A 27,007-nucleotide genomic window follows, 5' to 3' on the forward strand; every position below is an offset into this window, starting at 1 on the left:
GCAGTGCTCCCTCAGTACTGCCCCTCCGATGGTGCAGCGCTCCCTCAGTACTGCCTCTCCGACGGTGCAGCACTCCCTCAGTACTGCCCTTCCGACAGTGCAGCGCTCCCTCAGTACTGCCTCTCCAACGGTGCAGCGCTCCCTCAGTACTGCCCCTCCGACAGTGCAGCACTCCCTCAGCACTGCCCCTCCGACAGTGCGGCGCTCCCTCAGCACTGCACCTCCGATGGTGCAGCGCTCCCTCGGCACTGCCCCTCCGACGGTGCAGCACTCCCGCAGCACTGCCCCTCCGACAGTGCGGCGCTCCCTCGGCACTGCCCCTTCGACGGTGCAGCACTGCCCCTCCGATGGTGTAGCGCTCCCTCGGCACTGCCCCTCCAACGGTGCAGCGCTCCCTCGGCATTGCACCTGCGACAGGGCAGCGCTCCCTCAGTACTGCCCCTCCAATGGTGCAGCGCTCCCTCAGTACTGCCCCTCCGACAGTGCAGCGCTCTCTCAGTACTGCCCCTCCGATGGTGCAGTGCTCCCTTGGTACTGCCCCTCCGACAGTGCAGCACTCCCTCAGCACTGCACCGGAGTGCCGGCCTGAATGTTATGCTCCAGTCTCTGGTGTGGGACATAGAACTTTCAGAGTCACAGGTAAGGGTGCAACCACTGACACCTTGTGGGTAAGTTCTTTAAGTTCTTTCTGGAACTCCTGTGAAGCACCTTGGGACGTTTTACTACATTAAAGGCGCTATATAAATAAAAGTTATTATGATTATTTTATTAATTAAAAGGGGAGGGCACTTGTGTTTGGTGACACTTGTGGGTTATTTTAAAACAGAATAGGGGTGGGGGCTGCAGCTTCAGCGAGTTTGTGGCGCATGTGCAGTTTTCAAACTCCGCCCTACATGGGCAGGGAGTGGGGAATGAGACACAGAGTGCAGTGAGACTGGTTTAGTGAGGAGCAGGAGGGTGTGCCAGGATCCCTGTGAAACGTCCCTGCAGCTGAGCCGGGTGCAGCGGTTCCACAGACAAACCTTTGCATTGGTGCTGGGGGATTGCTTGAGATTAGCTGCACAAACTGCTGTCTGTGTTTGGTGGAGTGAGGCGCGATGGGGGATGTCATCTCCACTCACCTTGATGAAAACCGGCGTCACTTTATCTCAGGTAAGGGCAGGGGCAGACCGGGATAACCCGGCTCTGTGGTGCTCCCGGTTAGAGTGTTCACTGGCGGCGTGTCTTACAATTTTGAAATTAAAAAAAAACTCCAAACCAGTGTCGCGGTGAAACTCGCTTTCCCCACTCTCTCTCAATTTCGGGTCAATTTCTGATGATCGATTTGCAACAGACAACTTTCGAGTGCTGTTCTTTGGGGAAACTTTCCTGTACTCCGTTGGTTCGAAGTTGCCCAGTTTTCTCTGCCAGGAGTCTCTGCATATTTCCACATGTACTAGACTTGGCGATACAGCAAGTCAGCGAACGGAAATCTCTGTCTTATCGGAGAAACCTTCAGTGGACAAGGGAGAGGCCCTCTTCTGAATTCCTTTTTAATGTGCGCGATAAAACTGCGCAGTCTTGGGATGTGCGGCACTGATCTGTGACCCGTTGCGGGAAACCAATGTTGATATCGAGAGCATTTTCGAGTTCATATCTGAGAGATAAGTGAGAACTGTTCAATAAACTGTCGTGTAATTGCATACAGATTGGGTGTTTCATCTCAGTAACAGACAGCTGGCAGCCTGTTCAAAGTACTGGATTAAACCTGCACCTGGGAGGTTTCAAATGATATCGCTGTTTAATTTTTTTAAATGGCTCCCCATCTTACATTCTGTCTTTTTAAGGTTGCAGCTCATGTGACCATCCACAGCTAGATTGAATGCAGTATGTCCTGAGGCAGTTCATGGTTGGAAATCACAGTGAACTGAACCAAAGGTGTGGTTGGAGTGGTGAGTTTTCGGGAGGTGTTGGAAGCTGAGGAGAGTTATGTAGCACAGGGTTTAGGGAGGGAGTTTGAGTGTGGAGGCAACATGGTTGAAGGGTGTGCCATTGATGGTGGTAGGGAAGGGGAGGTATTCCAGTAGACCAGAGTTAGTGAAGGGTGTGTTCAGGGTCATATCAGTTCCAGAGGTTGCAGAGGTAGGGTTCTGTTGAACGTAGTCATCAAATCCATGCACAGAGGGATAGGGAGCCAATGAAGAAAAATTGGACTCCATACAGTACAGGGTGTGGGTGGAAAGTTCTAGATATGTTGAATGTTTATTTAGGGTGGAGCTCGGGAGGAAAAACTTGAAGTTCAGAATACCAAAGGCATGAATGAGACTACTGTGGTTGCAATAGCCCTTTTTGGTACTTCACCTAAGTAAACATTTCTTCTTCATCTTTAAGCTGAATGTTGGGCTGTTTGATTACAGCAGATATCAGAGAAGCCTATTTTCCCTCCTCACTGACAATTTGTGCAGTTTCCATCCGAGGATGTGAAATATTGGAGTGGGAACTCCCTCCCTCCCCTCCCCTCCCCCCCCCCCCCCCCCCCCCCCCCCAGCTGCTTGGCTTGAGTCACTAGTGCCAGTATTTGAGTGACTAACTCTGCTCAAGTCAGGGGTTGAAACTAAAACAGACCTGGTCTGTGTGACTTGGGTTAATGTTTCACAGTGGCTTACACTGGACTCTGTTTTGTGCCTCTCTGCTCTGAATTCATCCCATTGATGCAGCAGGGGAGAATGCTGAGCAAAGCCAATATTGGCGAATATGGGTGGATGGAGAGATTGGCCTGCCCACTGACCGAACATGACGGTCTTTCTGTTTGCTATTGACAGTACTACACCTCCACTCAGGGAGATGCTTTCTAATGCCACCTTGTTAATGTTTCAGGGCTGTTATTGAAGTCTGCACTGCCTCAAGCATCAGTGGTATAATAGAGATGTAGCATGCACTGAGCTGGTACGAGGTGTCTGTACATCCATGTCAACAATGACTAACTAATTCAGTTCAGTAAGACAGCCACTTTACCTCCGTGCAATGCATTTGGCATTGGGATATGTTCAGTGCTGGTTTGTTCAGACACAAGTCAGGAGGTGATTAGAAAGTGACAATAAACATGTGATCATTGAGGAAGAAATGTTGATCTAAAAGGTTAGAAGACTTCACTTTGAGTTCTCAGCAATCAGGTTCTGTTGTCTACTGATGGTGTGAAGTAATTAATTGCTTTTAGCAGAGATGGTTGAGTGAAGACTGGGTATTCTTGTTTTTATTCAAGTTATGATTCAACTATCGGCCTTATTTTTTTCAGCAGATTATGTAAGATACCTACCTCACTGCTATATTGAGATTGGCTGGTTTGTTTCACCAAACTAACCAAATAGTGCCAAAGGATATTCAGTGGATGGTGTCGCAAAACATACATAACACTACAAATTTAGAAAGAAAGTTTGGAGATTTTAAAGACTACCAATGTGGACTTTGTGTGGTCCTCATGGGCTTAGACCTATATGGATAAATCATGGAGGTTCAAATCAAAGTAAAATCCAAAGAGATCAAAGCTTGACCACTTGTCAGATGAGCCTCAAGGTTGAATGACAGACGTTTACACTCGGCAGCATCCATTTTGCTGGCCAGGGTTTTGCGCTGCTAAAGCTTAATTGGTAAATGATTGATTTGAAGCAGTATAAGGAGGTGACTTGGTGCTGAGAGAAAAAACATTAATAGCATGTTGAAAATAGGACTGTGATAAAATCCACACATAATTATAATGGCTGCCTGTGTAGCAGGATAATATCATGTAATTCAGAGTTTGAGGCCGATGCTTGACTCTGATTTACAGAGTAATTACATTGTCAAGAAGAATCATTTTAGATAACTGACTGGGACCTTTCACTGTGGTATAACTTAAATAGATTTTGGAAGCATTTGAAGCAGATTATGCTGATGTGATGGATGCAATAATGTTTGCATGAGTTTGCCACATGTCTTGCTTATCTCTGGAATTTTTGGAAGGTCTTAATGGTAGGATTTTTCAAATACAATCCATGATATTTGCAATGTTTCTTTTGGAAAGAACATTTTAGGGTAGAGGAGTGCCAAGCAGGTGTTGGGTTGCAGTGTCCTTGAGCAGGCTCCCACTATTTTACTGTGCACAAGAAAGGAGTTGTATTTGAGTTTTATTCTACAGAAAGTGGGTATATCCTGTGCATTGGATATATTGTGTACACATTTTGTCAGTCAATTTTTCACAAAAGTTCTCTTAGCTTATACTTGCAGCTTTACCTATTTAAAAATGTGAATGGCAACAGGATGTGTCTTGGATAATTTTATTTTCCACACTTATAGGATTGGTATGTTAGTTTTATGATGGCTCAAAGACCAAAAAAATTTGCTGTCTCTTCTGAATCTGAGCAGAAGTTTTGTGGATGACAGAAGAGTGAATGTCCTGCACCCTGAGCCCCAAAGCAGGAGAGAATTGTTGCATGATGTATTGTCCGGGCTTGTACATTCCATTATGCTTTTTTAATGTTGAAATTCCATTGTGTTGTGACAAGAAACTGATTTAATCTAAACAAGTTGAACCAAGTATGCGTCACACATTGCAGTTTGTCACCCTATGACCTCTAGTTAACCAGCAGAGCCACTTTATTTCAACGGCTCTGCCTTTATTCGTCTGAGTTTTTAATTCCAGCTACCACGAACAACACTGTTAACTGCTGCTCGCAGTGACGTGTTGTGCCCTGTGTGTTGCAGTTTATAAAAAGCCTGAGGAAAAAGTTGGTGCTCAGGCTGCCATCAAGAAAGAATGATTTGCTTTCAGAGCAGAAATGTTCTCAGGCTGGTAATGCTCCTGTGTGCTGAATCTGTGAGAAATGACATTCCACAGTGCTGACTGTAGCTTGTTTTCTTTGGACCCTTCCTTTGTGGTTCAGTGAATTCTCGAACAGAAATCCAGGCCCACCTGGCATCGTGACGAGCAGTCTCTTAAAATGTCTGATTCAAGACTATTTGGGTTTAGTGTGAACTAACCAAGTTAATCCCAATTTGAGTCACTTGGGGCTCAACACTTGTTTCACTGATCTCCCTATCTTTTGGTGAACTTTTTGCTCAGCCCTTATAATATTGTTCCAGTTAAGAGTTGGTTATGGCCATAATGCTTGTATTTTAGTCAGGTGTCTAGGACTTTCAAAGGATTGACGTCTGTTTCCTGTCACTTGAATGAGTGCACAGACACAATGTAATGAGATTGTTCTAAATGTTCAAACTGAGAATAAGCTGCTGAATAATTTCTTTGATTGTAAAAGCCCTAACTGTCAGCTGAATGAGCTGTTGGCCCCTGTGAAGCTAGTACACAAGTCACAGTGCAATTATGAGGTGGTGTCTAGAAGCTGAATCGGGCTCTGAAGCAGTAGCTATCCTTTTTGAAGCAATGAAGCTACATACCCAGTAATCTAAACATCTCCATCAGAAACTACACGATGCCTCTCTCGTTCGGTGGTTAGCTATGGTTGGAAATGTTTCCATGGATTCTGATAAAAAATATATATTTTTTTAAAGTTCAAATTAAAAGCTGGACTACATGATTATTGGGTGTAGGGTGATTGGAGGTTTGCAAAGAGTTGTGGGGAACAGTGAAGGCAAAGTTATGATAATTGATTCAGTTTTAGCTGTGACTTGCTGTGTTGAATTCCGAGGTTAAGAATGAGAACTTGCAGCAATTTGGGAAGCAAAGAAATAGTTGGTTGGAGCATTGTAGTTTCTCCACGACAGAGGCCGAGAACCTGAGATGCAAAATTGAGATGCTGCACAGCACCACATTTGATCGGAGGGTGTAATTGCAGTGTGACACATTTACGTAGACAGTTTGCATTGTAATTGTAGACATAGGAATTCACAGTGGAAATAATTGGCACATGGACATAGAATTTTTAACTTATTATAGATGGAAGAGGTAATTTTGAGTTGGCACTTCTAGCATGGGACCTTATCCTCCAAGAGCGTACATTGGAAATGAGGGTGTGCAGTGCCCTGCTCTGATGCATGCACAGTTAGAAATGACCTGCAGGAGTTCCCCTATTTGAAATATCATTAAAAGGCAGTGTCTGAAACTCTATTTAAACCTATAGCAGATCATTTGTGACAATGCTCATGGTAAATGGACTGATGCACTGTTTTCACTATTTTATAATGACTTATTTTCTATAATGACTCATTGTACCATGTAATGCATGATGATGTATTATTTTTCTGCCAAGGTTTTTTTAAGATGGCCTGTCCCTTCAAGGTCAGAGGGTGAAATTGTTATAGACACAGCCTGTGGTCTAATTTTTTTGTTGTTGGTTAGGGAACAGATTGGAATGTGCTTGTTAATTTCAGGTTGCAGCAAAGAAACACCCAACATTTTAAGATTGATTTGCATCCATCAAAGTATGATTATATGCATGCATTGTTGCCGTGTACTTAAGAAAATAAGAAGAAAAAGGAGCAGGAGTCGGCCATTTGGCCTCTTGAGCCTGCTCCGCCATTCAATATGATCATGGCTGATCTGATCTTGCCCTCTGCTCCACTTTCCTGCCCGCTCCCCATAACCCTAGACTCCTATCGTTCAAAAATCTGTCTATCTCCACTTTTTAAAATATATTCAATAGTACTTGATATACTATTGCTAACTATATAAAAGGGGAACTGAGTTGTGTAATGGATTGGGCTCTTAGAGCTCCTCAGGCACTTGGGCTCAAATCCACCCTACATTAATGAGAAGTAAGCCCTGTGCTTCCTCCCTGCTGGGGGCCTTGCTCATTGAGAGTGCATGTAGAAAGTTCCATAATGGTTGGAAAATCATGCATTTCCATGCTGGAAGTTTCAACATGGGCATTCAGTGGGTGAGATGCTCCCACTGGGTGGGCTCAATCAGAAAAAGGCTTCCTGTAGTCTCTTCTGTCTGCTGATTTGAGGATCCAGTGTTTATACAAAATAAGTCTGAATCCAATTGCCCACTGGTGCTAATTGACAAGAAGCCACAGAATAACTGGTGGAAAATGCGCGAATCCAATAATGGTGCAGTGTTGTGCCTGATCTGTAGATGTTTGAGACTGGGTGTCTGAAGACAAAGTATTCCATTCCCAGCATTAAATTCCCTTCCCTTGATCAGCACCAAGTTCACAAAACCTCCTGTAACACATTTACAGCTTCTAATCGATAGAACCATATACGTTTACAGCACACTAGGAGGCTTTTTGGCCCATCTTGTCTGTATTGGTTCTTTGGTGGAGCAATCCAAATCTAATCCCACTGCCCTGATCTCTCCTTTCTTTGCATCAATTATTCATTCCTCAATGGTGTGGATCTCAATCAGTCCTTGTGGCAAAGCATTCCATGATTCAAAAATTGTCTGTTTTTTAAAATGTTTCATCCAACCTCTTATTCTTGGCAATTTTACATAACAAGAATTAGGAGCAGGAGTCGGCCTTTTGAGCCTGCTCTGCCATTCAAAAAGATCATGGTTCATCTTTGAACTCAACTCCACCTTCCTGCACTATCCCCATATCTCTTGATTGGCAGCGTGATGGGAACCTATGCAGGGAGACAGAGGGAAGTAGAATGGGGGCAGAAGCAAAAGATAGAAAGAAGAAAAGTAAAAGTGGAGGGCAGAGAAACCCAAGGCAAAAAGGGCCACATTACAGCAAAATGCTAAAGGGACAAAGTGTGTTAAAAAGACGAGCCTGAAGGCTCTGATCCTCAATGCGAGGAGTATTCGTAATAAGGTGGATGAATTAACTGCACAGGCAGCAATTAACAAATATGATATAATTGGCATCACGGAAACATGGCTCCAGGGTGACCAAGGCTGGAAACTCAACATCCAGGGGTATTCAACGTTCAGAAAGGATAGATGGAAAGGAAAAGGAGGCGGGATAGCGTTGCTGGTTAAAAAGGAAATTAACGCAATAGTAAGAAAGGACATTGGCTTGGATGATGTGGAATCTGTATGGGTGGAGCTGCGAAATACCAAAGAGCAGAAAACGCTAGTGGGAGTTGTGTACAGGCCACCAAACAGTAGTAGTGAGGCTGGGAACAGCATTAAACAAGAAATTAGGGATGCGTGCAATAAAGGTACAACAGTTGTCATGGGCGACTTTAATCTACATATAGATTGGGCTAACCAAACTGGTAGCAATACGGTGGAGGAGGATTTCCTGGAGTGTATTAGGGATGATTTTCTGGACCAATGTGTTGAGGAACCGACTAGAGGGCTGGCCATCCTCGACTGGGAGATGTGTAATGAGAAAGGACTAATCAACAATCTTGTTGTGTGAGGCCCCTTGGGGAAGAGTGACCATAATATGGTTGCATACTTTCTTAAAATAGAGAGTGACGTAGTTAATTCAGAGACTAAGGTCCTGAACTTAAGGAAAGGTAACTTCAATAGTATGAGATGTGAATTGGCTACAATAGACTGGCGAATGATACTTAAAGGGTTGACGGTGGATAGGCTATGGCAAACATTTAAAGATCACATGGATGAACTTCAACAATTGTACATCCCTGTCTGGAGTAATTGAACAAATACTTTGGATTTGTCAATACTAGGGGTTCGAGGGTCGAGCGAAAGGGAGTAACTGAAGGAAATCCTTTATTAGTCAGGAAATTGTGTTAGGGAAATTGATGGGATTTGAAGGCTGATAAATCCCAGAGTACTTAATGAAGTGGCCATAGCAATAGTGGGTGCATTGGTGATCATTTTCCAACATTCTATTGACTGGATCAGTTCCTATGGACTGGAGGGTAGCTAATGTAACACAATTTTTTTTAAAAAGGAGGGAGAGAAAACGGGGAATTATAGACCGGTTAGCCTGGCATCGGTGGTGGGGAAAATGTTGGAATCAATTTTTAAAGATGAAATAACAGCGCATTTGGAAAAAAGTGATAGGATCGGTCCAAGTCAGCATGGATTTATGAAAGGGAAATCATGCTTGACAAATCTAGAATTTTTTGAGGATGTAATATTAGTAGAGTGGACAAGGGAGAACCAGTGGATGTGGTGTATTTGGACTTTCAAAAGGTTTTTGACAAGGTCCCACACAAGAAATTAGTGTGCAAAATTAAAGCACATGGTATTGGCGGTAATGTATTGACGTAGATCGAGAACTGGTTGGCAGAGAGTAGGAATAAACGGGTCCTTTTCAGAATGACAGGCAGTGCCCAGTGTTCATTGCTGGGACCACAGCTATTTACAATATACATCAATGATTTTAGATGAAGGAATTGAATGTAATATCTCCAAATTTGCAGATGACACTAAGCTGGGTGGCGGTGAGAGCTGTGACGAGGACGCTAAGAGGCTACAGGGTGACTTGGATAGGTTAGGTGAGTGGGCAAATGCATGGCAGATGCAGTATAATGTGGATAAATGTGAGGTTATCGACTTTGGTGGAAAAAACAGGAAGACAGAATATTATCTGAATGGCAGAAGATTAGGAAAAGGGGAGGTGCAATGAGACCTAGGTGTCATGGTACATCAGTTATTGAAAGTTGGCATACAGATACAGCAGGCGGTGAAGAAGGCAAATGGCATGTTGGCCTTCATAGCTAGAGGATTTGAGTATAAGAGCAGGGAGGTCTTACTGCAGTTGTACAGGGCCTTGGTGAGGCCTCGCCTGGAATATTGTGTTCAGTTTTGGTCTCCTAATCTGAGGAAGGATGTTCTTGCTATTGAGGGAGTGCAGCGAAGGTTCACCAGACTGATTCCCGGGATGGCAGGACTGATATATATGAGGGAGACTGGATCGACTGGGCCTTTATTCACTGGAGTTTAGAAAGATGAGATGGGGATCTCATAGAAACATATAAAATTCTGACGGGACTGGATAGGTTAGATACAGGAAGAATGTTCCCAATGTTGGGGGAAGTCCAGAACCAGGGGACATAGTCTAAGGATAAGGGGTAAGCCATTTAGGACTGAGATGAGGAGAAACTCCTTCACTCAGAGAATTGTTAACCTGTGGAATTCTCTACCACAGAGTTGTTGATGCCAGTTCATTGGATATATTCAAGGGGGAGTTAGTTATGGCCCTTATGGCTAAAGGGATCAAGGGGTATGGAGAAAAAGCAGGAAAGGGGTACTGAGGTGAATGATCAGTCATGATCTTATTGAATGGTGGTGGTGCTGGCTCAAAGGGCCGAATGGCCTGCTCCTGCACCTACTTTCTATGTTTCTATGATTCCCTTAATATCAAAAAAATTAAATTGATAAGTCTTGTAACAGACCCCAACCATAAGAAATTGTCGATTCAGTATTCCTCCAATAAATTTCCCCTTTCCCCATCTTGGCTCCCATGGAAATAGTGCCAGTGTCTGCAGGCTCTACTCATAACTGTAGTTTCTCATCCCTGGTATATTTTTAGTGACTGTGCATATACTCTCTGGCTTTCATATCTTTTCTACAATGGGTTACCCAGCAGTCAACATAGTACTGTAATTATGGCCTAACCATTGCCATGTACAAATTTATAATATCTCTGCTCTTGTGGTCTAACCCAAAATGCTACCTGCATTTCTTTTATGGCTTTACCTGCCTGCGCTTCCACCTTCAAGTATTTCAATCTTGGGTTTAACTTTTCTTCGCTATCCCTTCAGCATCTTTCCATTAAGTTGCTATAATCCCATACTACTTCCTTTTTAAAATGTAGCACACTTCACTGCATTAAAATTGCCACTAATCTGATTCCGTTGATGTCGATGTCCACCTGAAGTCATTTACCCTTCAACTCACTCTTTGCCAAAACTGCCCCTCTTGTGTTTTCAGTAAATTTCAATATTATGCTCCCAATCTCCATTCAAATCATATACCTGTATATGCATCGTGGATCCAGCACTGACCCCCGAGATACATCCCATCCAACCCTTATCTAATCCTAGCACCACCCATTAACCCAACTGTCGATCCATGCTGCCTCCTTTCTTCTTGGGCCATATACCTGTATTTTTATTTTAAAGAATTTTTGAGACACCTCATCAAACCTGCAAATCCATATCGACCACATATCCATGCATTTCTCTTGATTTAATTAGTCAAAAAAAAACAAGATTTTCTTTTTAATAAATGCATGTTGATCATCCCATTCATTTCTAAATGCTCAGTATTTCGATCTTGATTTATGGATCCAGTATGAGTATCCAAGGTGTGATCTGGAATGAATTGTTCGACTTTGTGTATAATATTTTGGTATAGTCATTGGTCGTCTTGCTATGCTTTAGCATTCATGGTTTTTACTTCGCTTCCTATAATGCTTTTGTTTGGCTTGCTTTAATTAATCTTTTTAATATGTCTGCTTTTCCATGATGGCCCCACAAGATTGAATGATAGAAACATAAAAAATAGGTGCAGGAGTAGGCCATTTGGCCCTTCGAGCCTGCACACCATTCAATAAGATCATGGCTGATCATTCACCTCAGTACCCCATTCCTGCTTTCTCTCCATACCACATGATCCCTTTAGCCGTAAGGGCCATATCTAACTCCCTTTTGAATATATCTAATGAACTGGCCTCAACAACTTCCTGTGGTAGAGAATTCCACAGATTCACAATTCTGAGTGAAGAAGTTTCTCCTCATCTCGGTCCTAAATAGCTGACCCCTGGTTCTGGACTTCCCCAACATTGTTCAATAGCTGCCTTCGCTACAATAGATTTGTTAGTTTATTGGATGTGACTGTATTTAAGGGTTGCAGTTTCAAATTCAAAATCTGTGAACAGTATCTTAAAATAGCTGCATTTTAGTCATCGAAAAGTGGTCTTATGGTAGCACTAATGAAAAATTGGTTCTGTACTTTTAAGATAGCAAAGCTATGTCACCTCAGTTTAAATTCACCTATTCTTAAAATAACTTGTTTGTGGAAGGAAGTTTTTTTGTTTACCTTTTTTGAAGAGACAAGCTGTTTAAAAAGGTTGAATTATTATAATTTTTTGTTAGTTATGGTGCCTGCCTGTCTGTCGAGCATAGCAAAGCCTGACTTCCTGTCGGGGCTTGTCGATCAGGAGCTGACTGAGGAGACAAAGCTTGGTGTTGAAGGCTCAGTTCCCGAACATTTGTCTGCCAAATCAGCCTTCGTAATATCACACCTCGGTAACGTTGAGCTTTAATTGTACTGTACTTGATGAGGACAGATGCCATTAATCGAGCTGTAACGAGTACTGAGATTGTCAGTTTATCTTAATTTCTGCCCACTCACTCAATTACCACGCACCACTTACTCCACCAAGAACATACACTGATCATTTTCTCCCATGTCTGCATTGCAGTGCCAGCCGTGGTTCAATTGGTAGCACTCTCCTCTGAGTCAGTGGATTCATGACTCACTCCAGAGACTTGAGCACATAATCCAGGCTGACACTCCAGTGCAATACTGGGGGGAGTGCTGCACATTTGGAGGCACCATCTTTCGGATGAGACCCTGTTTCAGTTAAAGATCAGACATCAAAGATTCCATGGTACTATTTGAAGAGAAGCAGTGGAGTTCTCCCCAGTGTCTTGGCCAATATTTATTCTCTAACCAACATCACTTTTTAAAAAAAAACAGATTATCTAGTAATTATCACATTGCTGCTTGTGGGAGCTTGCTGTGCACAAATTTGCTGCCACATTTTCTACATTACAACAGTGACTACACTTCAAAAATACTTCATTAATGAAGTGCTTTGGGATATGTTGTGGTTTTGAAAGGGGCAATCTAAATACAAATTTTTAATTCTACCCTGTAAAGGCACACCGAAAGCTGCATCAGTGAGGTGGCATTTGGTTTTGCATTCGAAATTTGGTTTTTGGAAGAATCGGCATGAGTCCACTTTTGTTCAGTTCAGCACAACACAGCACTTGAATGAACACACCAACATCTCGCTGATAGCTGTACTGTGTAAAAATGGAGGTGCCCGAGATATTGCAGGGAGAATGTGATGCCTTGTGGGATGATCTTTCAAACTATTTTGGACAGCAGTATGTTTCTGTTCTTTCTGACCTTGATCAAGGGATTGACCAGACTGCTATTGGCCTTCTGCAGTTCTGTGAGCTGTCTGCTGCTTTTTTTTTATGTATCCTGTGGTCTCTCCAGTCAGCTGAACATATGGATGCTTTGACAGCTGTGACAACCCCTGGCTGTCCTTGAACTGTTTCATCCAGCAGACAGACAGCTGGAGTCCCTTATCTCATTGAATTCACTAAACTTGACCTCCAAAGGTTTGTTACACAGGCAATCTGGGCATAATTTAGTGCTCATTGTGAATCCTAATGCTGCTTGGTGTAAAAACGAAGAGGTTATTTGTGATGGCTGCAGAGAACTATTTAGCACTAACCTTTTGCTTTTCCTGTAGATTTCCATTTTAAGTGAAAATAACAAGCACACGATCTATAATGTCCAAAGCCATTTGGATTTATAATCTAGCACTATTGACTGAAGGAAAATGTTACGTGATTTATGCCCTTGCATGTGGTTCAAGTTAATCTCTCTCAATTTAGGTGCCTCTGTCTGATCATTTTCACTTTGCTCAAACATTTTGGACCTCTTTTTAGAAATTGGCTCCATTTTAGAATAAAAGTTATGATTAGAATGTTCAAGATCCTTCAATGATTCTAAATCCATCTTCCCTATCTTGCTGCTGGTGAATCTTAACTGGTGCCCTATAGCTGCCAGCCAGGAATTGAAAGTTAATTGGAGGAATTTGGTTGCTCCTCCATTGTCTGCATGACTTTCCAGAGACTCATTTGGGATGAGAGAAATATTGCTTATTGTGTTTGGGGCCCAGAATAGTACAGGTTGTAACTCTCCAGTCCGGGACACTCTAATCCGGAAACATCCGTGGTTCGGCATTAGTTGGGCTTGAGGGAGACGATTAAAGGTTTGATTGGCTGGAGTGGCTGTCAATCAGTGAGTGTGTTCGCCGATTAGCTGAGGGAACCACTCACAGGCTGCCAGCGCGCGCACACTCGGGAGCCTGGGCGTTGTCGATAGGTACCGGTAAGCGTGACCTCCCGTGGTTTGGAAAATTCTCTGTTCTGGTGCCGGACCAGAAAGGTCCAACTTTACCTCTATCCTTTTGAAGATGCTCCTTAAAACCTACTACTTTGACCAAGCATCGGCCCTAATATCACCTTAAGTGGCTGTCAAATTTTGTTTAATAACGCTCCTCTCCAGCGCTTTGGGACACTTTACTACATTAAAGTACTACATAAATGCATGTTGGTGATGCTAAAATTTAAATGTTTTTAATTGAGTCACTCTAATACCATGGCCTTGAAATGAGATCCTGGTAGGCAGATGAATAATGCGTTGGTCTGAAATTCGTTTCCACGGTTTCAATGGCGGTGTAAACTATTTTAAGTATGTTAGCACCTTTGCTGAAATATAAACTAAATACAACAACAACTTGCATTTATATAACATCATTTAATACAGCTAAATGTCCCATGGCATTTTAGCATTAAATGTTTGCATGCTAGAGTACCATTGTGTCATTTCAGGATCCTTGCATAAAAGGTTCGATGATGTCTTGCTGTCGAATGCATTGTGATGCTTGAAATCTGGAAAATTGAACCATCTCGCAGCTGTATTGTAAGTGGCTTTTTCCCCTCCCAAAATAACTTCTGAAAAGAAAGTATGACATCATGCTCATTTTATTTGTTCATAGCTTGGACAGTTTGGAACCATCATGAAGTAACCACATGAGGGTGGATCCATTTGAACAACTCCAGTTCTAAAAATCTAGTATGGCCATGGTAGCTTGTTTACATTTATTTCAAAAGAAATGGCACTTGATGGAATAAAAATACAAAATGCCAGAATGCGCCATGGGATCTTTTATGTCCAATTGAGAGAGCAGACGGGGCCTCGATTTAATGTCTCATCTGAAAGATGGCACCTCCAACAGTGCGGTGCTCTCCCTCAGCACCGCACTGGAGTTTCAGCTTAGATTTTTTTTGTACTCAAGTCCCTGGAGTGGGACTTGAACCCACAACTTTCTGACTCCGAGACGAGAGTGCTACGCACTGAGCCACAACTGACACTTGGCTGAGAGAAGGATGGCTGTGAATTCTTGACCATGCAAACTGAAGCCATTCCCAGCCATTGCAGGAAAGGAAGGGGTAGGCTCATGGTTCCTAGTGTCACTGAAAAGCTGAGAGTTGAGTCTCTGACTGACTTGTTTTATGGTTCCTGGAATTCGGAGTATCTCCAGTTAATGATGGGTCATCCAAAAGGCACCTGCTAAATGTGATCTCTGGGATACTGTCGTAGTGAACTGGGATCAAGTATTAAGGCAGTGTTGTATTTAAAATGACTCCAATTGCACAATTTGTACTAGCTGCTCCTTGTTTTATTGCTCAAGTCCATTTACTTTTCACTCGTTGCTGTTGCTAACCTGTAAAGTCCAGCCTGGAATGTGCTGGCAAGCTGATTATAAGGTGACCAAATAAATATTTGATCACCAATATTTCTGAATTGGGTAGTAATCAATATTGAAATTCATCTGAATCAAGTATGTTTGAACTGCGATGGGAAGAGAAATTAAGTTTGTTTAAATTACAAGGATAGAAAAAAGCATTTGTATCCGTTATCTCAATGGCTATTTGCCATCTTATGGTAAACACTTTTTTAAAAAAAAACTAGAATGTTTTTATTGTGATACTCCTTTTTATTCTCCCATTACTTATAATGTATATTTAATCTTTACACAAAAGATCATCTGATGAAGGTATGGATATAAACACTAACGGTACGGATAGCAACGTTCAGCTGTAAAAAGAAACCTGTTCAGAACGACAGCACCCACACGCCGAGCTTTAGCACATGCCGTGCTTCAGGTCTAAAAGTATTCAAAACTCAAGTTAAATCCTTGTTTTTGTAAAAGAAAAAAATACAGAAATGCTGGCATTCAGGAGTCTAGTAAGGTGTAGTCGAGTCAGTGTTGGCAATTTGCAGTAATATGACATGCACACCCACCTAATTCCTGCTATCATTCTCCAGCCTGAAAGGCCAGTTTCAACATGAGTTTCTGCTTGATGGTTAAGTTGACGGACCATTTTTTTCATTGCTGTGTGAGGTAATTAGACAATGAACCATGCTCTGAGATAGGTAACTGTTTCAGGTGGAGAATGTTTACTTTAGCTATGGATTATTGACAGTGCACTGGTGACTGGGGCCATTCATTGTCTTGAACGCTGTGTATTCGAACACACATGCCTCCAATGTTGGAAATCTGTTTGCTGATTTGTGATGGATAATCACTGCTTCAGTATGGCCTGGAGGTATCCTTAGCATTGTTTTGTTTTTAACTGTTTGATTTTACATCTTCCTTTTGAGGGAAGTCAAGAGTTTGTGTACTCGTGGTGTAGATCCCTACTGCTCACCCTGTGGCTGGGCTGAAACCTTAACATAAAGACACCGATGGATTATACTATTGTCAAAAGTGAATTTTTCAAAATGGATGTCATCTCTTGTTCCAAGACACTGAGACAATAAGCGTTTACTTTTCTGAGTAGGTAGCAGTGGAGTGCAGCCTTTGGTTAGAACTTTTAACAGACTGCTTCTGCATTTAAGTGGTTGTGATATACAAGCCAAGTGATCAATGAGACAATGGAAACTGGACCACACATGAAGGGTGATGGAGGAAGACCCTGCAATTCGATCCCAATTCAGATGGTTCCTTTTCTCCTAATTCTGGGCCATTGTAGTTTTAAAGTGGAAGTTGACATTTACAGAGTGTAATGTCAAGCAGGAGTGTTAATATACTGGGAGCGAACTCGGCCAAAGCATTAGGGATTAATTCAATGGAAGGTTATTCTGCAGATGAAAGATATCAAAACATCATGCTTCAAAACAAAAAAAAGCTCGTTCTTTTAAACAATTCATCTTGGCGCCAGGCCACAAAGCAAACCAAATTTAGGTAGCAGCAACTCTTGAATCTTTCAGAAAGCGCATGCAGGGTATACAATGTTCAGAAATAGCTCAAGCCCCAGGAGAAGATCGCAAGATCCTTTTTATTCTCCTGCAAACTCCCAAGAGAGGGAGAGAGAAAACGGAATTATAGACCGGTCAGCCTGATATCAGTAGTGGAGAAAATGCTGGAATCAATTATTTAAAGATGAAATAGCAGCGCATTTGGAAAGCAGTGACCGGATCAGTCCAAGTCAGCATGGATTTATGAAAGGGAAATCATGCTTACATAAGAACATAAGAACATAAGAATTAGGAACAGGAGTAGGCCATCTAGCCCCTCGAGCCTGCTCCGCCATTCAACAAGATCATGGCTGATCTGGCCGTGGACTCAGCTCCACTTACCTGCCTGCTCCCCATAACCCTTAATTCCCTTATTGGTTTAAAATCTATCTATCTGAATGTATTCAAATCACAATGAGCTAGCCTCAAATGCTTCCTTGGGCAGAGTATTCCACAGATTCACAACCCTCGGAGAAGAAATTCCCTCTCAACTCGGTTTTAAATTGTCTCCCCCATATTTTGAGGCTGTGCCCCCTAGTTCTAGTCTCCCCGACCAGTGGAAACAACCTCTCTGCCACTATCTTGTCTATCCCTTTCATTATTTTAAATGTTTCTATAAGATCACCTCTCATCCTTCTGAACTCCAACGTGTAAAGACCCAGTCTACTCAATCTATCATCATAAGGTAACCCCCCTCATCTCTGGAATCAGCCTAGTGAATCGTCTCTGTACCTCCTCCAAAGCTAGTATATCCTTCCTTAAGTAAGGTGACCAAAACTGCACGCAGTACTCCAGGTGCGGCCTCACCAATACCCTGTACAGTTGCAGCAGGATCTCCCTGCTTTTGTACTCCATCCCTCGCAATGAAGGCCAACATTCCATTCGCCTTCCTGATTACCTGCTGCACCTGCAAACTAATTTTTTGGGATTCATGCACAAGGACCCCCAGGTCCCTCTGCACCGCAGCATGTTGTAATTTCTCCCCATTCAAATAATATTCCCTTGTACTGTTTTTTTCCCAAGGTGGATGACCTCACACTTTCCGACATTGTATTCCATCTGCCAAACCTTAGCCCATTCGCTTAACCTATCTAAATCTCTTTGCAGCCTCTGTGTCCTCTACACAACCTGCTTTCCCACTAATCTTTTTTCATCTGCAAATTTTGTTACACTACACTCTGTCCCCTCTTCCAGGTCATCTATGTATATTGTAAACAGTTGTGGTCCCAGCACCGATCCCTGTGGCACACCACTAACCACCGATTTCAAACCCGAAAAGGACCCATTTGTCCCGACTCTCTGCTTTCTGTTAGCCAGCCAATTCTCTATCCATGCTAATACATTTCCTCTGACTCTGCGTACCTTTATCTTCTGCAGTAACCTTTTGTGTGGCACCTTATCGAATGCCTTTTGGAAATCTAAATACACCACATCCATCGGTACACCTCTATCCACCATGCTCATTATATCCTCAAAGAATTCCAGTAAATTAGTTAAACATGATTTCCCCTTCATGAATCCATGTTGCGTCTGCTTGATTGCACTATTCCTATCTAGATGTCCTGCTATTTCTTCCTTAATGATAGCTTCAAGCATTTTCCCCACTATAGATGTTAAACTAACTGGCCTATAGTTACCTGCCTTTTGTCTGCCCCCTTTTTTAAACAGAGGCGTTACATTAGCTGCTTTCCAATCCGCTGGTACCTCCTGAGAGTCCAGAGAATTTTGGTAGATTATAACGAATGCATCTGCTATAACTTCCGCCATCTCTTTTAATACCCTGGCATGCATTTCATCAGGACCAGGGGACTTGTCTACCTTGAGTCCCATTAGCCTGTCCAGTACTACCCCCCTAGTGATAGTGATTGTCTCGAGGTCCTCCCTTCCCACATTCCTGTGACCAGCAATTTTTGGCATGATTTTTGTGTCTTCCACTGTGAAGACCGAAGCAAAATAATTGTTTCAGGTCTCAGCCATTTCCACATTTCCCATTATTAAATCCCCCTTCTCATCATCTAAGGGACCAACATTTACTTTAGTCACTCTTTTCCGTTTTATATATCTGTAAAAGCTTTTACTATCTGTTTTTATGTTTTGCGCAAGTTTACTTTTGTAATCTATCTTTCCTTTCTTTCCTTGACAAATCTTCTAGAATTTTTTGAGGATGTAACTAGCAGAGTGGACAAGGGAGAACCAGTGGTGTATTTGAACTTTCAGAAGGCTTTTGACAAGGTCCCACACAAGAAATTAGTGTGCAAAATTAAAGTACATGGTATTGGGGGTAATGTATTGACATGGATAGAGAACTGGTTGGCAGACAGGAAGCAAAGAGTCGGGATAAACTGGTCCTTTTCAGAATGGCAGGCAGTGACTAATGGGGTATGGCAAGGTTCAGTGCTGGGACCCCAGCTATTTACAATATACATTTAATGATGTAGATGAAGGAATTGAATGTAATATCTCCAAGTTTGCAGATGACACTAAGCTGGGTGGCAGTGAGAGCTGTGAGGAGAATGCTAAGAGGCTGCAGGGTGACTTGAACAGGTTAGGTGAGTGAGCAAATGTATGGCAGATGCAGTATGATGTAGATAAATGTCAGGTTATCCACTTTGGTGGCAAAAACAGGAAGGCAGAATATTATCTGAATGGTGACAGATTAGGAAAAGGGGAGGCGCAACGAGACCTGGGTATCATGGTACATTAGTCATTGAAGGTAGGCATGCAGGTACAGCAGGCGATGAAGAAGGCAAATGGCATGTTGGCCTTCATAGCGAGAGGATTTGAGTATAGGAGCAGGGAGACCTTACTGCAATTTTACAGGACCTTGGTGAGACCACACCTTGAATATTGTGTACAGTTTTGGTCTCCTAATCTGAAGAAGGACATTCTTGCTATTGAGGAAATCAGCGAAGGTTCACCAGACTGATTCCTGGGATGGCAGGACTGACATATGAAGAAAGACTGGATCGACTAGGCTTATATTTACTGAAATTTAGAAGGAAGAGGGGGGATCTCATGGAAACATGTAAAATTCTGACGGGATTAGACAGGTTAGATGCAGGAAGAATGTTCCAGATGTTAGGGAAGTCCAGAACCAGAGGTCACAGTCTAAGGATAAGGGGTAAGCCATTTAGGACCGAGATGAGGAGAAACTTTTTCACTCAGAGAATTGTGAACCTCTACCACAGAGTTGTTGAGGCCAGTTCGTTAGATATATTCAAAAGGGAGTTGGGTGCGGTCCTTACGGCTACAGGGTAAGGAGAGAAAGCAGGAATGGGGTACTGAAGTTGCATGATCAGCCATGATATTGAATGGTGGTGCAGGCTCGAAGAACCGAATGGCCGACTCCTGCACCTGTTTTCTACGTTTCTACACCAACCTCCTCGCTGTCTGACATCAATATAGCGACTAACGTATCATTGGCACAAGGCTGAGGGCTGACCGGATAAAAGTCTTCAGGCAGATGTGGCGAAGATGTTTCTACTTGTGGGGGAAACCAAAACTAGTGGCCACAAATAGAAAATAATCCCTTAATCGATCCCATAGGGAATTCAGGAGAAACTTCTTTACCCAGAGAGTGGTTAGAATGAGGAACTTGCTACCACAGGGAGTGGTTGAGGCGAATAGCAGAGATGCATTTAAGGGGAAGCTTGATAAACACTCGCGGGAGAAAGGAATAGAAGGATATGTTGATGGGGTGAGGGGGAGCTCATGTGGAGCCTCAACACCAGTGTATATCTGTTGGCTCGTTTGTGTTTTTTGTAGTACGTGTGTGTTCCAGTTAAGTGTTGTGCCCAAAATTCAATTAAGATTCTGATGTATTCCTGTTCCTCGTGTCTGCTTCATGTAAAAATTGTGCAGAAGTATGTTTGCACCAAACCCAGACAGGGTAATCTTTTTAGTTCTGTCACGGTGTATTGATCACAACAATCGGACTGTCTGTGCGCTTTGTTCGACCATGTTCCTCTTGATGGGTGTTATCCAACATTGTGTTCACAGTCAATGAATTCTTTTGATTTGAACCAGGGTCTGAAGCAAGTATGTGTTTGGATTTATTTTGCATGCAAGAAAATGTTGAACAAGTTTGACCAACGGCAAAAAAAAATCTTGACTATGACCCATAATAACCAAATGTATCAGCTTGGCTCTGTAGCAAACAATTGTGTCCCCAAGTCATAAAGTTGTGGGGACAAGCCCTAGTGCAAGACTTGAGTTCGTATTCTAGATTAAACACTGCAGTGCTAGGGGAGTGCTGCACTTTGAGATTCTGGGGCTGAAATTGCTCCATGCTGGGTTTGGGGCAGTCAATTCGAATTATCTGAATTTGGCCTCTTTTTGAGAAAAAAACGTTGGTGGCAGTAACGGGGCATTTGTGCGGAGCTCGCAGGACGTGGCGCTCAGCACATCAGTGCAGCACGGACATGCCGTGTCACGCTGACTCGTCACAATCTCCCTCTCCTTTTAAAGGGGACGGCTGCTGTGAGCTCTGCTGCCACTTTAGTGGCACTCAGTGCCGCCAGGGAGGCTGCCGGCTGGGCCAGCAGTCTAGCACCCAAGCGGGGGTGCCGGGCTGCAGGTTGGTACTAATTGGCCTTTCTGAGAGGGGAAACTTTGGCCCCTGTGTCTTTTGCACGAGATGTTAAACTAAGGCCCTGTCGTAGAGTAATTTTGGTATTGGGATGTGTAGACCAGGAAGATTGCAGCTTGTACTGTGAATACTGGCATTTTCCGAAATAGATGTTTATTTTTATACAAGAGTTACTTGTAATTGCTACTGAATTCTATTCAGATTTATGCTTGGCTTTTACAAAAGCTTTCCGTTAGGATTTATCATCTGACGCCTATATTAGCACTGAATAAATATACAGTGCCTGCTGATTCCTTTGTGTTCTATAGTTGACTTTCCTTTACGCTTGGCAAATGAGAAAAATATTAACGTGGGGTTCCCCCTTCCACTAACTATCCATGGGTGGGGGGGAACCATGTTGGAGCTATGAGGATGTTAAGATAGGGTTAGGCTTGGCTTTAATCACTCCCTCCTCATTGTCAAATAACCTACCAGCATTTGCTGCCCAGGTTTGCAGCTCTGCAGGTGAAGCATACCCACTTGGATGATGTACTGACAACTCCTGTTGCATTACACCCTGCAATAAGTCATCACCTTGATCAGGTTAAATTAGGGCAGGTGAACTGAAAAGAAGATATTTTTCTTGTAGGGAAAGAAAATAGCAGTGGCTGGCTTAAAAATCCAGTGGTGCAGCTATGAATGGAAGCAGCAATCCATGAACAATATGATTGGATTAACTCCCACTTATCCTTAGTTTACAAAGAGAAAATAATACACCTTGAAAGAACATCTTTGCACAAAATTGACTTACCTAAGGTCAAATAGATGCCACTGTTTAAAACCACAGGGACACCTGGGATATAAAAGTTGATCCTCTGGGAGGTAAACCGATACAAAATGAATGAACTTTGGACCAAGTCAGCCTCAGGAGATGGACAGTTAGAAAGGGAGACCTGCATTTATATAGCGCCTTTCACGACCATCGAGGATTAGCTATAAAGCAATAAGCTAATTTATGATGATTTTAACAGCATGGATTCAGAAGGGAAGATCTTGCCTGACAAACCTGTTCGACTTCTCTTTGAGGCAGTGGCAACCCAAGTGAACTGTGAGCCCTGTAACATGATGTACCTTGATGTCCAAAAGGTTTTTGACAAATGTCCATGAAAGGTTATTCACTAAACTCAAAGGGTCTGAGGATTTGGGGTAAACTCTAGGAATGGATAAGGAACTAGTTGAAGGGTTGGAAGTAAACAAATAGTTAGAAGAGTTATATTTCAGTTGAAGGGAAACAAGTTCTGAATGGAATGCCTTGGGGCTCAGGAGGAGGAACATTACTATTTCTAATTCACATCAACGGCTTGGATTCAAAAACCTGTAGATGATCCAAATTAGGAGGGGCCGTGGAATCAGAAGAGGCAGCTTAGAAATGCCAATGAATTGAACAAGATATGGAGTTGGCCAGAACAATAGTAGATTAGAAATTTAATGCAGATAAGTGTAAATAGCTACACATGGGAAGAAAATGTTGAAGTAGCTAATGAAGCTAAAGGTGATGCAAGAGTCTTCGACTTGATGCTAAACATGTCCAGTCAATGCAGAGCAACAAGTAGAAAAACCAATAGACTGTTGAACTACATTGCCTCCTCTCTCTTACAATCTACTGTTTTTGGCAATGATCAAACGTTTATGGTGCTCAAGTCAGACCCTTGAATACTGCATCTATTTCTGGTCACCAAGCGATGAGAAACATGCAGCAGTAGCGGCACTGCATTGAAGGGCCACGAGGCTAATCCCTTAAAGCCGGCTACCAGTTGGGAGAAAACAACTGAAGGACCTTGGGCTTCTCAGCTTGGAAAAGAGGTATTCTAGATGTGACCCTATAGAGGTATATAACATTGTTGGGCGTATAGAAAAAGTTAACTCAGATTATCACTCTAAGTGCAGGAATAGAACTAGGGGACACAGGTTCAAACTAGGTAAGGGTACTTTGAGGACAGATATCAGGAAATTCTTCTTCACATTTCGAGTAATCCGGGATAAATATAATAGGCTGAACAGCGTTCTGATCCATAAGCATTTTGTGATCTTGAGAAGAAACCAGTAGTTTTGAAAGCTTGTGTCTCTTATGCAAGTTGGTTCCATGTTTTTAATGAACTGCCCATCATTTGAGGGAAAAACAGGTAGGATGCAGTTACAAGCCCATTGTGCAAGGAATTCAAATGGTTAGTGATGTGGGAGTGAAGCTCAAAGCCTATGGATAGTTTTCCAAACTGAAGGCTTGCATTACCTCAAACACTTCACATACATAACCAATTATTTGAAGTGCAGTGAATGTTAAAAAGGCAAATTACAAGAGTGGGTCAGAGGCTGGGTATTCTGTGGCGAGTGACTCACTTCCTGACTCCTCCAAAGCCTTTCCACCATCTACATGGCACAAGTCCTGAGTATGAAGGAATACTCTCCACTTGCCCGGATAAGTTCAGCTCCAACAACGTTCCAAAAGCTTGACACCATCCAGGACAAAGCAGCCTGGTTGGCACCCCATCCCTCACCTTCAACATTCACTTCCTCCACCACTGGCACACCGTGACTGCAGTGTGTACCATCTACAAGATGCATTGCAGCAACTCGCCAAGGCTTCTTCAGCAGCACCTCCCAAACCTGTGACCTCTACCACCTAGGAGGACAAGGGCAGCAGGCGCATGGGAACACCATCACCTCCATGTTCCCCTCCAAGTCACACACCACCCTGACTTGGAAATATATCGCCATCCCTTTATCATCACTGGGTCAAAATCCTGGAACTGCCTCCCTAACAGCACTGTGGGAGCACCTTCACCACACTGACTGCAGCGGTTCAAGAAGGTGGCTCACTAACACCTTCTCAAGGGCAATTAGGGATGGACAATAAATGCTGGCCTTGCCAGCGACACCCACATCCTGTGAATGAATAATAATTTTGTTTAAATGAGGCAGTCATTTATGCACAGCAAGAATTCACTGGTGAATAACCAGTTCATTTATTTTAGATTGTGTTGGTAGAAGGCACTAGAATAATTGGTCCTTTTGAACAGGATCTACAACTTTCACCATAAACAAACTGATGTAATACTCCCATAGTACTGATCTGGAGTGCTAGCCTAGTTTACATGCTCATCTCTTAGAATGGCACTCGCACCCAAACCCTTCTGATTCCCAAGGTGAGAGTTTGACCAAGTGAGCCAACCTGACTGTTTATTTTTCAAACTTGGTTACTGATCAGTATAAAATGCAAGTAGTTTTTAGGTATGCTTTCTTGGGAGTGTGTCAAGTGTTCGATTCAATATTGTACGTCAGAAAGCTCAAGATTGGTAATGAAGCTGTTTGTTTTAAACCGGCATTGACTTGTATGGTACTTGCATATTGTTACTGAACACTATTTCCATCAGAGGCAATCTAAGCACAATGTAGCAATTACACTTCTCTTGCATTCCTTTGGTTTTTCTTTGACAGAAGTCTGGAAATTAAAAGGTGAGTTATTACCACACCAATCATGTTTCCTTGGACTTAACAGGCACCAATATAGCTGTGTAGCAATCAAATATTGTCATTTTCAAAAATAATAAAGGATTCTTTGCCTTCACCAATGAGGGACAAGACACCAGCAGAGGTTATTATCATCTGCTGCAAGAACGGAGCAGTAACTTTCTGCTTTAGTTGATGATTTGACATAACCCTGCTACTGGCTGACATGTGTACCTGTTGGGTGAACTAGGTGTCACCTATCAAAATGCAGGCAGGCTATAACTGAACGATACAGACTAGAATTTTCTGGGTTCAATTTCCAGTCTCCACTGAAACTCATCTGAAGGATTTAAATTTCAAAAATTCCTTGCATTTGATGTAGAACCGTAGTACATCAAAATATCTGGTACTTCGCACGTAAAATTGTTCTTGGGGTGCAGCATTACCCGAATGGGGAAAATTGAGAAATTCATTCATTCCATTCATTCATTCATTCATTCACTTGTCAGCCTTGGCTCAGTGGCGATACTCGCGCCTCGGAGTCAGAAGGTTGAGTTCAAATCCCACTCCAGACTTGAGCACATAATCAAGACTAGCACTCCAGTGAGTTACTGCACTGTTGGAGGTACCGTCTCTTAGACTGAGGCCCCATCTGCCCCCTCGGAGATGTAAATGCTTCCATGGAACTATTTTGAAGAGCAGGAGAGTTCTGCTGGTATCCTGGCCAACATTTATCCCTCATTTAATGCCTTTTTATTTAAATTTAACAACTCCAATCTAGTCACTTGTTTCATTGCTGTTTGTGGGACCTTGCTGTGCATAAATTTGCTACATTGCAACAGTGACTACAAAGTCTTTCATTGGCAGTAAACTGCTTTACTTGATCCACTCGGAGTTTGGTGTTCTGCTGTCTGTTTGGAGGCTGTTTGGTCAGTACTTCAAGTCGTTCCAATCTGATCTATTCACATCATAAAAGGCTCCATATAAATGCAAGTCTTTTTTTCATGCATGGTCACATTTCTGATACAGTATAACATTTGAATGCCTGTCTAACAAAATAGCTGTTCTATTAAATGTGTCTCTTCAATTTAGTAACTTTCAGCTGGGGAGAAGCTTTTATCTTTGGTGTAAATAAGTTGCTACAGTTTCAGGGTTGACTTTCTACTCGGTGTGAAAGGCTTTCATTATTGAGTTTGTTCACCATTCAATGTAGCATTATCGAGAATGCAGAATTGTTATAGGCATTGCCCATAGCCTTGTATATCTCCATCATAGATCATTCTCTGGAGTCCCTAAAAACACAAGCATACACGCACCCTTTTGTGCCCGGAGGAAATGTTTTAAATTTTTATTTTCCCGTGGGAGTTCTGCTTCTTGTCCAAATATAAATATCCCTCCTCACATAGTTGAACATTTGAATATCAATTTTGAGAGTGGAGCAAGGCCTCAAACCTTAAATGATTTTATCCACCTTGTAAAGGAGACAGCGACTATAGAATGCGATCTGCATAGATAGAAACTTGGTACGGTAACTATTTTCAAATGCCTGCCAGTTCTAATTTCAGGCAGAGTACAAAATTCTGTACCCTGTAAGTTTTGGATCTGGTTTCTGTGCTGTAACATTACAAATCATTCAAACTAAGTCCACACCAGTGTGTTTCTCCATAAGAGCCATCTAGTTTAATCTCTATCTCCTGCTCGCTCCACATACTGGTTAGCATTCCCTTTTCAAGAAACTCTTTCATCAATGGTTTGTGTAAAATAATATAGCTTTTTTTTGTAACCATCTCCTTCATTCTTTTTATGATTATTTTAAAATTGTGCCCTCTTATGGTTTTGCCAACCAATGTAAATGATCCATCACTATTTACCTCATCACAACATTGGAAATCTCTCAGGTCAGCCCTTAACCTTGGCGGCTCTCGTTAAAAATCTTCGTTTCTGAAGTGTCTCTTCAGAACTGGAACCCTCATCCTTGATGA

General features: G+C 42.5%; 1 protein-coding gene across 1 annotated transcript in view; it reads left to right on the top strand.

Moving 5' to 3' along the window:
* The first annotated feature begins 919 nt into the window (after positions 1–919).
* Positions 920–27,007, top strand: part of LOC139232489 (protein Niban 2-like) — a 238,739-nt gene continuing 212,651 nt past the window's right edge. The window contains exon 1 of the mRNA XM_070862786.1: positions 920–1,152. Coding sequence (XP_070718887.1) covers positions 1,098–1,152 — 55 coding nt within the window. The 5' untranslated portion in view covers positions 920–1,097. The remainder of the gene's footprint in view (positions 1,153–27,007) is intronic.

Source organism: Pristiophorus japonicus, chromosome 20 (genome assembly GCF_044704955.1).
Source record: "Pristiophorus japonicus isolate sPriJap1 chromosome 20, sPriJap1.hap1, whole genome shotgun sequence".
Taxonomy (NCBI): Eukaryota; Metazoa; Chordata; class Chondrichthyes; family Pristiophoridae; genus Pristiophorus; species Pristiophorus japonicus.